This window comes from Geotrypetes seraphini, chromosome 5 (genome assembly GCF_902459505.1).
Source record: "Geotrypetes seraphini chromosome 5, aGeoSer1.1, whole genome shotgun sequence".
Lineage (NCBI taxonomy): Eukaryota > Metazoa > Chordata > Amphibia > Gymnophiona > Dermophiidae > Geotrypetes > Geotrypetes seraphini.
The window spans coordinates 197,277,149-197,292,712 of record NC_047088.1 but is presented as its reverse complement, the minus strand read 5'-3'; the positions used below and the strand labels follow the sequence as shown (position 1 = coordinate 197,292,712).

Sequence of the window (15,564 nt, the reverse complement as noted above, 5' to 3'; positions counted from 1 at the left end):
ATCTAACCCTTAGACATTCCAATTCCTACTTAAATGTTCTATGCAAAATGGGGCTTTTAGTATCTCTGCACAAACAATTCTGTTATATTAGGAGACATTAATTTGGAGATGTATACATAAAAGCAATGTGAATTGCCTTGTATAATTAAAATTGTTTTTTTTTTATGTAATAATGCAATTGTTATCAACATAAATTAAATGATGCTTTTAAATCTTTTGGTATATAGAAGTTGCATTATATATTTCATACTCTTGGGGAAAAAAAGCCTCAGCACATCTGTCAAGATTTGGTAGGACTAGATCATTCCATCATCAGTTTACAGAAACAAGATAATATTCTCTAGGAACAATTTATGAAAAGTCTGAATCATATTTCATATCTGCCATAAAAGCTCATCAGAGTAATAACCCTCCTTCTCCTGGGTGTTATCCTACCATCTGCTGCTCTATTACTTATCTTTATTTTGTAACTAATTAACAGCATAATCTTCTAAATTCGGCAAGTTAATTATCATTATTGTGGTCTTTGCAACATCATCAGTCCTCATGAAGCTGTGTCTCTCTACCCCCAGAGAATGTATGAAAATGAAGTAGGTTGCAGGAGGGTCTGTTTCTTTAGAGTGGGCTCATTAGGTGTTTGCTGATGAGCTCGGCATGCAGAGAGACAGGTCACAAGAATTCTGCTGAACACAAGGTTCCATGCAGAGACTAACCGAGTTAATGTACATTTCTAAACATTTGCCAAGCTGTCCTCTGTCAGCTCTCAGTAGAAGCCCCCTGCAGAAAACTTACTGACTACCTGCTGTGTGTAAAACTATTTCTCAGTTTGTCACAGAGGTCTTTACATATAGAATTTTCAGCTATGGAGCACAGTTTAATGATCAGAACTGATTTTTCTTAGGAAAACTTAACAGTTAAGCTGACAGGAATGGACTTCTATTTTCTCTTAATGGATGAATTAAACAATTTTCTTAAACAGATGTTGTATGCCTAATAAACATGGAGGACAACTTTTGTGTAGGTCATCTAGGTTAGGGTGCCCCCGCTTTCTTGGCTTGCGAGCTACTTTTAAAATGACCAAATGATCTACCAACAATAAAATTTTAAAAAACACAAAGCACACTGTACGCAGAGAAAATGTTAATTATCATTTATATTTGTTTTTTTTTCCCAAAGAGGTCAAGGCAGATGACTTTAAAATATGCAACGTAACCTCAGCAAAAACTATAAGAAAATAGACAAATATACCCCCTTCCCTTTTACTATGATAGCGGTTTTTAGCACAGAGAGCTGCGCTAAATGCCCCGCGCCCCTCCCAATGCTCATAGGCTCCCTGTGCTAAAACTACTATAGGAGGGGCCTTAGGTGCTTGGGCCAATCAGGCCCTAGGATCCTGTGGGTTGGGCAGGGGAGGGGCAGGCCCGCCTCATTTGGATGGAGGCGGGCCTGCTGGCCGGACGTGCGAGGAGCCGTTTGGTCCAACTTGCTGGTAAGCCCAAGGGGGGGTTCTGGGGTGGGGAGGTTCATTGGGGGGGGGGGGTCTAGCAGGAGCGGTTGGGTACCCTCCTGCCACGATCTTTGGGAGGTTGGGCATGTTAAACCAGATTCTGTAACCGGCGTCTGCAACATGGACGTCAGTTACAGAATCGGGTTAACTTTGGGTGGGTGTAGGCCCGATTCTATATAGGATGCCCGGGACCGGCGTCCTATACAGAATCCAGGCCTTAGGGCTTCTTTTAGTAAGGTGCACTAGCGTTTTTAGCGCACGCACAAAATTACAGTGTGCTAAACTGTGCGGTACACTTCTTGAATAACGCCAGCTCAATGCTGATGTTAAGGTCTAGTGTGCACGGTTATTTAGTGCGCGTTAAAGCCCTAACGCTCCTTAGTAAAAGGAGCCACTATTCTTTTAAGATTGTTTTTACTATTTTTTGTTCTCATATACGCTTTTTAAGCTACCTTTTTAGCTTTTTTATATGTCGTTTTTCCATTACATACCTCTGCCCATGGTTCTTTCTTTTAGATTTCCTAGTATATTTACTTTTCATTTTCTATTTCAATTCAGCTGTCATTTTTCCTTACAATTTACATTTTTATAATTATAATAACAGTTTTTTTTTAATATACCGCAGGACCGTGAAGTTCTATGTGGTTTATAATGATTAAAGATGTTACAGATAGAGTGGGAATCAACAAAGTATAGACTTGGTCTTTGACAGTTCTAGAGATCATTTGTTGAGGGCTAGGATTGTATAGGTTGGTTTCCTAAGTATATCAGGAACAGATGTGTTTTTAGATATTTTCTGAATTCCCTATAGGTAGTAGGCGTGAGTAATTGTTATAGGTCTTTACCCCACAGAGTTGCTTGATGTGAGAAAAGATGTTGGTGATGACTTTTAAATTTACAGCCTCTGACCGGTGGGGAAACAAAGTTCGGGTGTGAGCTTCGCCTATGTTTGTTGGTTGAGAAAGAGAAAAGATCTGTTATATATTTAGGGGCTAATCCATAAAGTACCTTGAAGCAAAAACAAGCAAACTTGAATTTCACACGTGCCTCCATCGGCAGCCAGTGTAGAAGTCGAAAGGAAGGTGTTATGTGGTCAAACTTCTTCAGTCCACAAAGTAGTCTGACCGCTGCATTTTGTACCAGTTGCAATCGCCGCATATTCTTTCTTGGGGAGTGCCAAGTAGGCGATGTTACAATAATCGAGGTGACTCAGTATAAGGGATTGTACCAGAATTCAAAATGATGAGACATCGAAGTAAGTTCTGATGGACCGAAGCTTCCAGAGGGTGAGAAAGATTTTTCTAATCAAGGAGTCTACTTGGTCTTTCATGGTCAGGCTCTGGTCCAGTGTTACTCCAAATACATGTCTGTGCTGACCCAATTAAGTCAATGTGCTACTTGATATGGTTTTTAGATTTGTATTCTTTAGGGCCTCTGCACTGCATGTCACATGATTTTATCACTCCTCCCGCCATTCACATGCCATGTTCTTTCTAGTGTCCTTTTGTTTAGTGCACAAGCAGCATCCAGTGGTAATTCTTCATTTTATTTATTTTTTCCTGTCTTTTGGTAAGTCACTTTGATTTTATTTCTTAGACTAGTATTTTACGGGTTACATTAACTGGTGCTAGAATATATGTTTGTCTGTATGTTTTTATTTCCGTGTCTCTCTCTCTGTCATGCTGTCTTTCTTTCTGTCTGTCTCTGTCTCTGGCCCCCTTTGTCTGTCGTTCTGTGTCTCTCGCTGTCCCTGTGTCTTTCTTCTTTTATTTCTGTGTCCCTTCCTCCCGCTGGCGGTAGAATATATGTCTGTGTTTTTCTGTTTCTCTCCATACTCTCATTCATCTTGTCATCTCCCTTTTGACCTCATACAAATGGCTCACCACTTTCAGAATACCCCTCCCTCTCTCCACTGGTCAGTCTATATCTCCCTGTCCCTTTCTCTTCATCCCCTAGCATCTTCTTATCTCAGCTCTCTGCCCTCCCATGGATTCTTTTTTCCTCCATTTTCTTTTGTTCTTCTTCCTTCCCCCCTTGATGCTGAACAATAAGATGGAGGGAAAAAAAGAGATGCTGCATCTCTCTCCCCTTTCCACCCCCAGACCTAACATTTCTCCCTCCCTTCCATCCCTAGGTCCAACTTCCCTCCCCCAGATCCACCATCTCTCCCCAATAGTCCTCCCTTCAAGTATCTCTTTCCCCAGATCCAGCTTCTCTCCCTTCAGACCATTACCTACCATCTCTCTATCTCCTCTGTTCCTGGCCCCATAAGCTGTCCCCCATGCCCAGTCTGGCACTTCTTTTAATACTCTCCCCCTTTGCACTTTATAAAAATTAAAAAAAAGTTAATCCAGGGAATTTCCTAGGCCCAACATGTTCTCCCTCTTCTCTCCATTCCATTCCGATATTGCCTTCACCTTCTGTGTTGCTGAAAAATCCGCTGGCCTCAGCTGTGATTCAGGAACGTTGTCCGTGGCTCCCCTTCCTGCTTTCAATCTGCCGCGGTTCTCCTCCCTCCCCCCCCCCCGGCAGAATGTTTCTGAATCGCAGCCGAGGGTGGTGGATTTTTCAGCAAAACAGAAGGCGAGGGCGACATCAGACCGGTCCCTTTCTCCCTATCTCCTTCCCTACTTCCCTGTGCAGCAGCCGCAGCATTCCCTCTCCCTCCATTAACCGCGAGAGGAGCCTGCACACGGACCTAACAGGCCGAGCCTCCAGCAGTCTAACTTCCCGGCGGCTCCTCTGACGATCGCCGCCTTCTCCGACGCAGGAGCGGCTCGTGAGAGGAGCCGCTGCAGCGTCTGTGAAGTTGAAAAAAACTTCGGCCCGTTTCCGTGCTCGGCCGCGGCGGGCTACAGGTGCCGCGGTCTGCAGCCGCCGACATCCGTTTTGACTTTTTTTTTTTTAGTTGAAAGACACGGCGGTGGCTCCTCTCATGATCCCCACCTGCTTCAGAAGTCCGACGCAGGCGGCGATCGTGAAAGTAGCCACCGCCGCGTCTTTCAAAGAACCGTAAGCCGCGCATGCGCACTTCCTATGTGTCGCTACAGCTCACAGAAAAGCGGCGCACACTTAGGAACTGCGTATGCGCAGCTTACCATTTTATTATATTAGATGCATTTCATGTCTATTTGCTATTTGTTATCTTTCACGTCAGTGAGTCTTTTCATTATGGTTTAACACTTTCGTCTTTGTATCCACTAGAACGTTTTGCAGTAAAACTATTAGTTTTAATGTTGTGGTTTCATTTCAGCTAAGGAACGCAGACATATACGCATTATAGTTTTAAAATACATCATTTTTGCATTGCTTCCATTACAGCTTTCTTTTTGATACATAATATTTTTAAGTCTGTTTAGCAACGCCTTGCTTCTTTTTCATATCATGATTGACCTGTACGTTTACATTTTCCAAGTATCCCAATCCATCCTGTTTGGCTTTTTATGTATTATTTTTAAAGATTAATCTATTTGCATTTCATGACGCTTGGCAGCTGTTTTTCCATTTGTTTTTATTTTGTTTTTATTCTGTGTATTTTGATATAACTCATCATTTTTTATTACTTTTTAATATTGTTTTTATAGTTTTTCCCCCCATTTTATCCAATACTCACTTTTACCTTCTGTGCTTTCATATGGCATATATCTCTATATCTTGCACTAGCCATATATTATCTTGATTGTTAGAAACATAGAAACATAGAATATGACGGCAGAAAAGGGCCATAGCCCATCAAGTCTGCCCACTCTAATGACCCACCCCCCTGACTTTACTCCCTTAGAGATCCCATGTGAATATCCCATTTTCTCTTAAAATCTGACATGCTGCTGGCCTCAATCACCTGCAGAGGTAGACTGTTCCAATGATCAACCACCCTTTCTGTGAAGAAGTATTTTCTTGAATCACAACGAAACTTCCCTCCCTGATTTTCAGCGGATGCCCTCTGGTGGTCGAGGGACCTATAGGACAGAAGATATCATTTTCCACCTCAATACGGCCCGTAACGTACTTGAACGTCTCAATCATGTCCCCCCTCTCTCTTCATTCCTCAAGTGAGTACAGCTGCAATTTAGCCTTTCTTCATACGTGAGATCCCTGAGCCCCGAGACCATCCTGGTGGCCATTCGCTGAACTGACTCAATTCGCAGCACATCTTTCTGGTAGTGTGTTCTCCAGAACTGAACACAATACTCCAAATGAGGTCTCACCATGGATCTGTACAGCGGCATTATCACTTCAGGTCTCCTGCTGACAAAACCCCTACGGATACAACCCATCATTTGCCTTGCCTTGGAAGAAGCCTTCTCCACTTAATTGGCAGCCTTCATGTCATCACTAATGATCACCCCTAAATCACGTTCCGCCGTGGTCCTAGCCAAGGTCTCACCATTTAGTGTGTAAGTTCTGCATGGATTTCTCTTACCCAGGTGCATTACTTTACACTTTTTAGCATTGAAGCTGAGCTGCCAAGTCGATGACCACTGTTCCAGTAGTAGTAGGTCCTGCGTCATACTGTCAGGCAAAAAGCTTTTGCCTACTATGTTGCATAGTTTGGTGTCGTCGGCAAACAAAGATACTTTCTCTAAGCCCTTGGGTCATATCACCTATGAATAAGTAGAATAGAACTGGGCCCAAGACCGAGCCCTGTGGCACTCCACTGGTCACGTCTGAAGTTTTGGAGGGGGTACCGTTTGCCACTACCTTTTGAAGTCTATCGCTTAGCCAATCCCTAACCCATGCAGTTAGTGTGTCCCCTAATCCCAGCGATTTCAGCTTGTTCAATAACCTGCGGTGTGGGACGCTATCAAAAGCTTTGCTGAAGTCCAAATATATTACGTCCAGAGACTCCCCGGCATCCAGTTGTCTAGTTACCCAGTCAAAGAAGCCAATCAGATTAGATTGGCAGGACCTGCCCTTGGTAAATCCGTGTTGGTGGGGATTACGTAGGTTTTCTTCGTCCAGGATTGTGTCAAGTTTCTGCTTGATCAGTGTTTCCATAAGCTTGCTCACTATGGATGTGAGACTCATCGGTCTGTAATTTGCCGTCTCTGTCCTGCAGCCTTTTTTGTGAAGTGGAATAACGTTAGCTGTTTTCCAGTCCAAGGGGACTCTTCCGGTATGTAGGGAAAGATTGAAGAGTACAGCTAATGGTTCCGCCAGGACTTAGCTCAACTCTCTGAGGACCCTGGGGTGTAGGTTGTCTGGTCCCATGGCTTTGTTTACTTGGAGCCTTGAAAGTTCGCAGTAGAGGCTGCTGGGCGTAAACTCGAAATCTAGAAACGGGTCTTTCTGGTTGTCTCTTGACCGTAACTGTGGACCGGCTCCCGACACTTCACAGGTGAAGACTGAGCAGAAGTATTCGTTTAGTAATTCTGCCTTGGTAGAATCCGATTCTACATAGTTTCCGTCCGATTTCTTAAGGCGTTCTAATCTTTTTCACATCATCACTCTCTTCATTTTTACACTATCTCTCACCCATTCACATTGCTCACAATCTCATTCATAGGCAACTATAGTCCATCTTCTGTAGCATAATCATTTTTATTACTTATTATTCCAATCACACTGTTCACAATTTTTGTATTTTGGGTACCATACGGCACATTGTCACCTCTTTACCACTCACATGGAATATTTATCATTTTAGGACCCTTGAGGAAGGCTTTTTATGCTGAAACACAGACTGTGTCGGGTCTGTATTGCACCTGCTTGTATGAAATAAAATGTTAAGAGTGGATTATATTTCTAATAAATCATCTGACCAAGGAACATTGAGTCCACAGTTTCTCTTCTTTTTTTGGATATCCTTATTATTGATCACCCTCTAAGAAGATAAATGCATATATGTTGATTAATAAAATGTATGCATTTTTACCCACATGATATTAATGTGTTTTGAAGGCAGAGGTTGGCCAGGGGAGGAAAACATCTGATTTCCGATGGAAATTTAGCCCACATAGGAAGCAGTCTCAGCCCTCTGTGGGTAGTATTTCTAGGGTCAATGAAAGCAGAACCACTGTATGTTTGTAACAAGATGTCCTAGTTTATTTGCCCTACAACTACCTAATAGCAATCAATTTGATTAGATTGCAAGCTCTTCTGAGCAAGGACCATATCTTAAATGTTCTAATGTACAGTGCTGCATTTGTCTAGAAGCGCTATAGAAATGATAAGTAGTGGTAGTAATAGTAGTAGTAATAGTAATTAAACATCATAAGCAAGACAGATGCTGCCAATCCTACTGTTTTACTAGAAAAGCCTACAACATTCATATTGCTAGCATCATATCTGTAAACAGTAACAGAAAAAAATAAGACCTGTTCTATTGTCTAAAAGACACCATTATAAACCCTTTCCTTCCATACATCTAAAAAAATAAAAGATGCAGGACCTATCAAGTACTTACCATTTTAGCCTCTGATTGCACAGGTTGTGGGGAAGATGGCCCTGGAATTCCTGGGACAGTAGGCACCACGGTGACAGGTCTAACAAGCTGTCCAGAAAGTTAAATAAAAGAGGAAGAAAGAAGAAATATACCACCTGAAAAACAGTCAAAATGCTTACCATATTTGTGCAACAATTAGGTGATAATTTTAAAATCCATCTACATGCATAAAACAGGATTTATGTGCAGGAAATGGTTTTGTTACTTCTATGCTTAGTTGATAAGCGAGATACAAATTTTGTACATAAATAAATATACTGATTCTATGTAGGTGAAATAAAGTTGCTTCCTAAAACAGACTGAGAATATCTGTCTGAGGATAATTTTAAAACCACCTGATGATCAATCCTGTGTTGGATTATTGCAATGTTTTGTATCTGGGCTCACCACAACATGTTCTTAGGTCCATGCAACTTGCTCAAAATGTTGCTGCTTGCTTGGTAGCTCATGTCTCTCAGTTTGAGCACATTACGACTGTTTTGAAAGATCTGCACTGGCTGCCAAGCAGGGCTCAAGACCCTGTGTTTAATTTTTAAACTATTGAATGTTGGTGGTCCGAAGCTGTTGCAATCGTTGGTATACTTTTACGTTCCGTCACGGAGTTTAGGTTCTAGAGATAAGATTTTGTCTTGATGTGCTCTCCCTGCTGGTGGTTAAACTTCTGAGTCACCGGAAAGTGATGTTTTCTGTTTAGGGTCCTATTTGTTGGAATAGGCTCTCTATAGAACTTAGGCAAGCATCATCGGTTTTAGAGTTTAGAAAAAAGCTGAAAACATTTTTATTTTTGTATGCTTTTTCAAACAGTAGCAGCGAGTAATGAACAAGTCAAGTCTCAGTCAAGTAAAAGCAATGGAGATGTTTTGTTGGTGTTTGTTCATTGTTGGTTGTATTGTTACATGTTTGTTTGTTGTACTGTAATATGTTCATTGTATTATATTGTTTTATTGAAATACTAGTCTTTAAGTCCGTTACATTAACGGGTGCTAGAATAGATGTGTCTGTCTGTCTGTCTGTGTTTCTTTATCTCTCTCTCCTTGGCCGCTGTCTGTATCCTTCTGTCTCCCCCCCCCCCCCGAGCAAAGCTGTCTGCCCCCAGGACATACCTCCCTCCCAAAGCAGCCCCCTTTCCCTCTCCCTAACTGTCTCTCCATGGCCCTCTTCTGTCTTCCCCCCCCGAGCAAAGCTGTCTGTCCCCAACACACCTCTCCCTATCTCTCCATGACCCCTTCTGTCTCCCCCCAGCACACCCCTCCCCCCCAAAGCAGCCCCCTTTCCCTCTCCCTGTCTCTCCATGGCCCTTTCTGTCTTCTCCCCAGAGCAAAGCTGTCTGTCCCCAGCACACCTCTCCCCCCAAAGTAGCCCCCTTTCCCTCTCCCTATCTCTCCATGGCCCCTTCTGTCTCCTCCCAGAGCAAAGCTGTCCCCAGCACACCTGCCCCCCAAAGCAGCCCCCTTTCCCTCTCCCTATCCATGGTCCTTTCTGTCTCCCCCCAGCACACCCCTCCCCCCAAAGCAGCCCCCTTTCCCTCTCCCCCTGGCTCCCGGTATTGATCCCCTTCTTACCCTCCCCTCCATCCCAGCGTCTTCTGGCCTGCTCCTCTTCAAAGCAGCCTGCGATCGTGGTGGCCGGCTTTAGCGAACCTCGCAGGCTGCTCTCCAACTCGGTAGCACGTTCACTCTGACGCGATCCCGTGCGTCAGATGGAGCGTGCTACTGAGGTTGGAGAGCGGCCTGTGAGGTTCTTTAAAGCCGGCCACGATCGCAGGCTGCTCTGAAGAGGATCAGCGGCGGCGAGTGAGGTGACATGGCGAAGACGCGGGCAGGCAGCGAGTGAGAGGCAGCGGTGAGTGAGGGCGGTGACGCGCTGAGGACAGGGAGAGAGCACAGTCGCGCGCCTTCAGCCCCCGCATGCGCCGTGAGATTAGAATGTTGCCACAGAAGCACACCTCACGGCGCCACACCGCACAAATTTTTGAGAGCGCATGCGCACTCTAGCATTTTATTATATATGATGTGTTGTATGAATTTGGATGTTTTATTGTACTCCACATAGAATTGCAGGATATGCAGAATATAAATTTTTAAAATAAATAATCAGACTTGCCTCCATAGACAGCAGAATTAATCAGACACATAAGTGGATCTTGTATGCGTCTCTCATGCAGGAATGGTATTTATAACTGAAACTTGAATTCCAGACTGCAAGGTCTGTTCAAAAAGTTCCCCTTTAAAGTACTCCCCTTTCCCTTTCCCCAATGTTGTTTCCACTTCTGGAAACAGTCCTTAAAGACATCTTCAGGAATCGCCAAACGTTGCTGCATTGAATTTTGCTTAATGTCTTCAATGGTTTTGAATCGCTTTCCTTTCAGCATGGATTTAAGTTTAGGAAATAAAAAGAAGTCAGCAGGGGCCAAGTCAGGAGAGTAAAGTGGTTGGGGAAGAACTGTCATTGCATTTTTGCACAAAATTTGCAAATTTTGACACATTCAAAACACCTTCCACAACTCATGACATGCTCCCCATAAGCCACTTTCAACATTTCATAAGTTTCTATAGTGGTCTTACCCAGTTTAAAACAGAACTTCACGCTGTAGCTCTGCTCATTGAGATTGCACATGATGAAAAATAGCCAATCATGAAAACACACTTTCACAAAAACTGCTATAGCTTGGAGATGAAAACAGATAAACAAATGAAAAAAGGAGGTTACTCGTGAGGTTTCAAGCTACTCAACGGCATCTAGCATGTCTCAAAAGAACTTCCCATTGGCGTGCAATTTAAACTGTCCTGGAACATTTTGAACAGACCTTATATAACGTTCCACACATTATAAATATTTATCCTAGTGGTTATAAAAATGTACATTCCTGCAAACAAGGTAAAAGAGGAGGGAGTGTGGCTCTTATTTATAAAGATGATCATCATTTTAAATCATTAGATACATCTATTGAAGGTAATTTGCCAATTTTTGGATAAGGCTCTTTGGGGTTTTTAATTTTATACAGACCACCTGGAAACTGGAATACTGTTCAAACTAGAATAGTCAAATTAGTCATTACAGTATATTTTTAAAGATTTTATCATTTTAGGAGATCTAAATTTTCATTTAGAAGAGAAGTTAGTTCCTCATACTAATTCTTTCTGTCAGTTCTGAGTTAATTAAATCTAATTTTGGGACTACTCTATCTCACTCACAATAAAGGTTGTAAATTAGGTGTTATTGCATAAACTAAGCAATCTATCTCTGTTCCCCTAGTGGACACTATTACTTGGGAACCTTTATTATGGTCTGAACATTTTCTTTTGGATTTTTTTTATTTAAAACTTCCTAAATTACAAACCTACAATAAGGGCTCCTTTTACAAAGGTGCATTAGGGCCTTAACGCGCAGAATAGCGCGCGCTAAAATGCCGCGCGTATTAGCCGCTGCCACCTCCTCTTGAGCAGGCAGTAGTTTTTTGGGTAGCTTGTACACCTTTGTAAAAGGAGCCCTAAGACTAAACAAGATTATATAGGATGCAAATATCCAAATAGTACTAGTTTTTGGCAAAACATTTTACCAAACAGACATATCTGCTCCAAACTCTGAATCAATGTTTCTTTCATGGAATTCTACTATCTCACCTGTCCTAGATGAAGAAGCACCACTTAAAAAAAAAGTTGAGTAAAAAGCTATAAAATCCTTGATATACTTAGGGATCCTTTTATCAAGCTGCGCTAGCGGGGTTAGTGTGTCGGACATTTCATCACGCGCTAACCCCTGCGGCCAGCTAAAAAACTAACGCCTGCTCAATGTAGGTGTTAACGGCTAGCACGGCAGGCGGTTTAACGCGCGTTAAACCCCTACCGCAGCTTGATAAAAGGACCCCTTATTCTTTATTAACATTGAAAAGAGGTTGCAGATTATTAGACAGATAGTGGAAGAAGAATAGGGATGAAAACCTATTTTCAATGGAGAAGAAAGATAAAGGAATATAAACTGGCTTATAAAGGAGACTATAATGAAATATGATCAACAGATAAAAGATGCCAAGAATTCATCAAAACTGTTATTTCAGATCTGTCAAGTATTAACTAAGCAAATAATACTGTTAACTCCTGAGTTTGCTCAACCATCTGCAGTAACTTTGGCTCAATAATTTCAATCTAAAGTTTTAAAAAAATCAGAAGTTCATTCAGCTTGTAACAACTGAAAATTTAAATAGATTAGTAAAATTAACAGAGAGCGCTACTGGAGGAAGTGATCAGGCAGAGTACGGTACAGGGATTCAAACAGGGATTGGACGGATTCCTGAGGGATAAAGGGATCGTGGGATACTGAGGGAGGAGCTGGGATGTAACACAAGTATAGAAAGCTAACCAGGTAATAAGTAATAAGTATAGAAGTAACAAGTAATAAGTATAGAAACCCAACCAGGTCGTGCATGTGCAAGACCGGAGGGTTAGGACTTCGATGGGAAGATAGGACTTCAATAAGAAACCAAGGTGGCAAGGGAGCCCCTTCTGGTGATTCAGACAGGTCGTGATCTGTTTGGGCCGCCGCGGGAGCGGACTGCCGGGCAGGATGGACCTATGGTCTGACCCGGCGGAGGCACTGCTTATGTTCTTATTAAACAACCGAGGTACCCTCAGACCAGTTTCATCAGAATTAGTGAGAAGGATTTTGGACAAGATTGGCAAGGAAATGTTGCTGTCTGGATGTGCGTCCTTCCTTTTATTTAAAAGAGGCTCCACCAGAAATTCTTCTAAGGCTTATAGATTTTGTTAATGCTAATCTGGCTGAGGGCTCATTCTAAGAAAATTACTTGAAAGCAAAATTACTCACCTGTAGCAGGTGTTCTCCGAGGACAGAATCTTCTGTGGTCCGGAAATATGGGGAATATACAAGTAAGCTTCTGACCCTCAGTCATCCCAGTCCTTCTCTGACTGGGTTCCTGTAAGTGAACCTTAAGTAGGGGAAACCACACTCTTGAGAGGGAGAACCCTCATGTGCAACCACTGGTGAGACCCCAGATGGTTCAGATGGACCCCGATAATTCAGATAGGCTACGAACAATAAATTCACAAAATCAGGAGTAAACCCTGAACAGGATGCTCTGGGACTCACCTTGTTTCTTCATGGGCCCTGAGATGTCTGCACATCTGCGCTTTGCCAAATTCACCAAGTCGCTATCTGAGGGCTCTAGCATGAATTTTGACCTAAAAACCAAGCCACCTATGACTCTGATGCCCTAGAGGGGGCTAATCCTAGCACTCCTGCAACCTCTCAGGTGCTCCATAGCACATGGAACACGGACGTTCCTCAGCTGGCCATCCAGTGCGAATCTGGCATGAATTAGGATTAAAACAGCCTGAGGAGTCCATCTATATAGATTTTAACCCAAATCAGAGGCATTTTGAGGCAGACAGAGGCTTTTAAAACAAATTGGGAAATCCAAGATGGCTGCTATGGCAGCATTTTAGCACCAAGAAACGGCCCGGAAGAGCTATATTAGAGCACCAAAAATTTAGAAAAGGGAATTTTAGAGGTGGGGAACCCAAATCCTTGTCCCATGAACATTTGAATGAAGTTACTTAATCTCCCTGTTTCTGTGTTACTTAAGATTCCATTTCAGTTTGCATTGAATCAGGAAAATAACCACACCCATTTCTGACAGTAGGTAATAAATATTGGCTCTGTTCCATCTGCAGCTAACAGAACAAATAAATTACTTTCCCTGTACTCAGTTTTAAAGTAAAACAAAAAATTTAAGGATGACCAGACAACTCTAGAATTCCATAGAAGTAGATCCACTGGCCTTCCATGTGGTCATACTTGTTCACTTTAAATCATATATTTAAAACAAATAATAAAATATTAGATAAACATTTCCAATATGGGGAACATAACTAATAAGACAGCTCATAATATCTGTAAAGAATTTTCATGCTACATTTCTAAAACTTTGATGAAGGTAGTAAGTTCATGGAAAATTTTTTAAATGTGTATTTGCATAAGTATTTTCATATGCATGCAGTACAATACTATGTAACATCACAAACTTACTGGGACTGAAGCAGGAACATGTACATTAGGGTTTGTGATTGAGGCAGGAATAGCAACAGGCATAGTTTGTCCATTAGGTAGGTGTAACAACAGAGGAAAAGGACCTGGAACTGGTCTATGGATTGAAGAAAATTGGGGATGAAATACAATGAATTCTCCATTTAAATATCAAAAGAATGCACAATATGATGTGAATCATGCAGTTCTAGCTTACACAGAATTCAAAAATTCCGATTTCTGATTTACAGTCATGGTCAGCAGAAATAAGTTGTAAAAGAGTGGTTTGCCCAGTTAAACCAATTCCTGTTGAGCTGCAGCTGAGCTATTGGTAGTTCATTTTTTATATCTTTGTTGGTGTATCAATCAAACACATACCAGCTAGTCAGTCAAACCTACCATGTCCTAAAACTTCCACAATATTTCTAAAGATGTTAAAAGAAATATGTATAAACCAAAACATAAATCAAAACCAATGATAGTAAAGGTGAAATTAGACTTATATACTAATTTTCTTTCCTTAAATATCTCCAGAGGTATATGCTTTCCTATCAAACAGATGGGGATACTGAGAACAACTGAACAATGTCACCCAATAAGGTGGCATGCATTCCCAAGATAACCAGTATTTCTATTGATAAAGCCAGAATGAAAAAATATCAGACTACCCCAGTAACCCAAAGGGGAAAAGAAACAACCATAACACAACTGAGTTATGTTCTCCTGCATTCTTTATGTTTTATGAGCTCATTCTTTGGGGGTTTTGGTTTTTTTTTTTTTTACCTTGTCAGTATTTGAGAAGCACAACCAAAATACAATGAGGAGTGACATTTTAAAGTTCAATATCAATCAAAAAACAAAACACACCTCACTATGCTGTATTCATTAACAAATATCTTATGTGTTACAGAATATAGGTTTTTTTAAAATGGAAAAAGCCTCAGATATATATAATAATATTTTAATCCTGCTAATATCAATCACTGACAAAAAAAATCTTCAAACCCTTAAATATGAATTAAAAAAAACCCACCACCTCACATAAGAATTGCCATACTGGGACAGACCGAAGGTCCATCAAGCCCAGTTTCCAACAGTGGCCAACCCAGGACACTTGGGTAGATCTTAAGGAGTAAAACAGATTTTATGCTGCTTACCCTAAAAATAAGCAGTGGATTTCCCCAAGCCATCTCAATAATGGTCTATGGACTTCCCTTTTAGGAATTTATCCAAACCTTTTTTAAACCCTGCTAAGCTAACCAGATTTCACCAAATTCTCTGGCAAAGAAATTCAGAGTTTAATTACACGCTGTGTGAAGAAATATTTTCTCCGGTTTGTTTTAAATCTACTAATTAGTAGCTTCATTACATGTTCCCTAGTCTTAGTATTTTTCACTCCACTCAGTATTTTATAAACCTCTATCATATCACCCCTGAACCATCTATCTCTTCAACAAGTTGAAAAGCCCTAGACGTTTTAGCCTTTCCTCAAAGGGAAGTTGTCCCATCCCTTTTATCATTTTTGTTGCTCTTCTCTGTACCTTTTCTAATTCCGCAATATCTTTATTGA

General features: G+C 41.5%; 1 protein-coding gene across 11 annotated transcripts in view; it reads right to left on the bottom strand.

The window, feature by feature from the left end:
• The window catches only part of ATF2 (activating transcription factor 2), a 185,134-nt gene that overhangs the window by 52,657 nt on the left and 116,913 nt on the right, over positions 1-15,564 (bottom strand). For all 11 annotated transcript variants that reach the window (XR_004539519.1, XM_033945185.1, XM_033945189.1 and 8 more), the window contains 2 exons: positions 13,998-14,112; positions 7,914-8,000 (listed from right to left, as the gene is read on the bottom strand). Coding sequence is in view for 10 of the 11 variants with exons in the window: in XM_033945185.1 (XP_033801076.1) it covers positions 7,914-8,000; positions 13,998-14,112 (202 nt within the window). In the remaining variant the exon portion in view is untranslated. The remainder of the gene's footprint in view (positions 1-7,913; positions 8,001-13,997; positions 14,113-15,564) is intronic.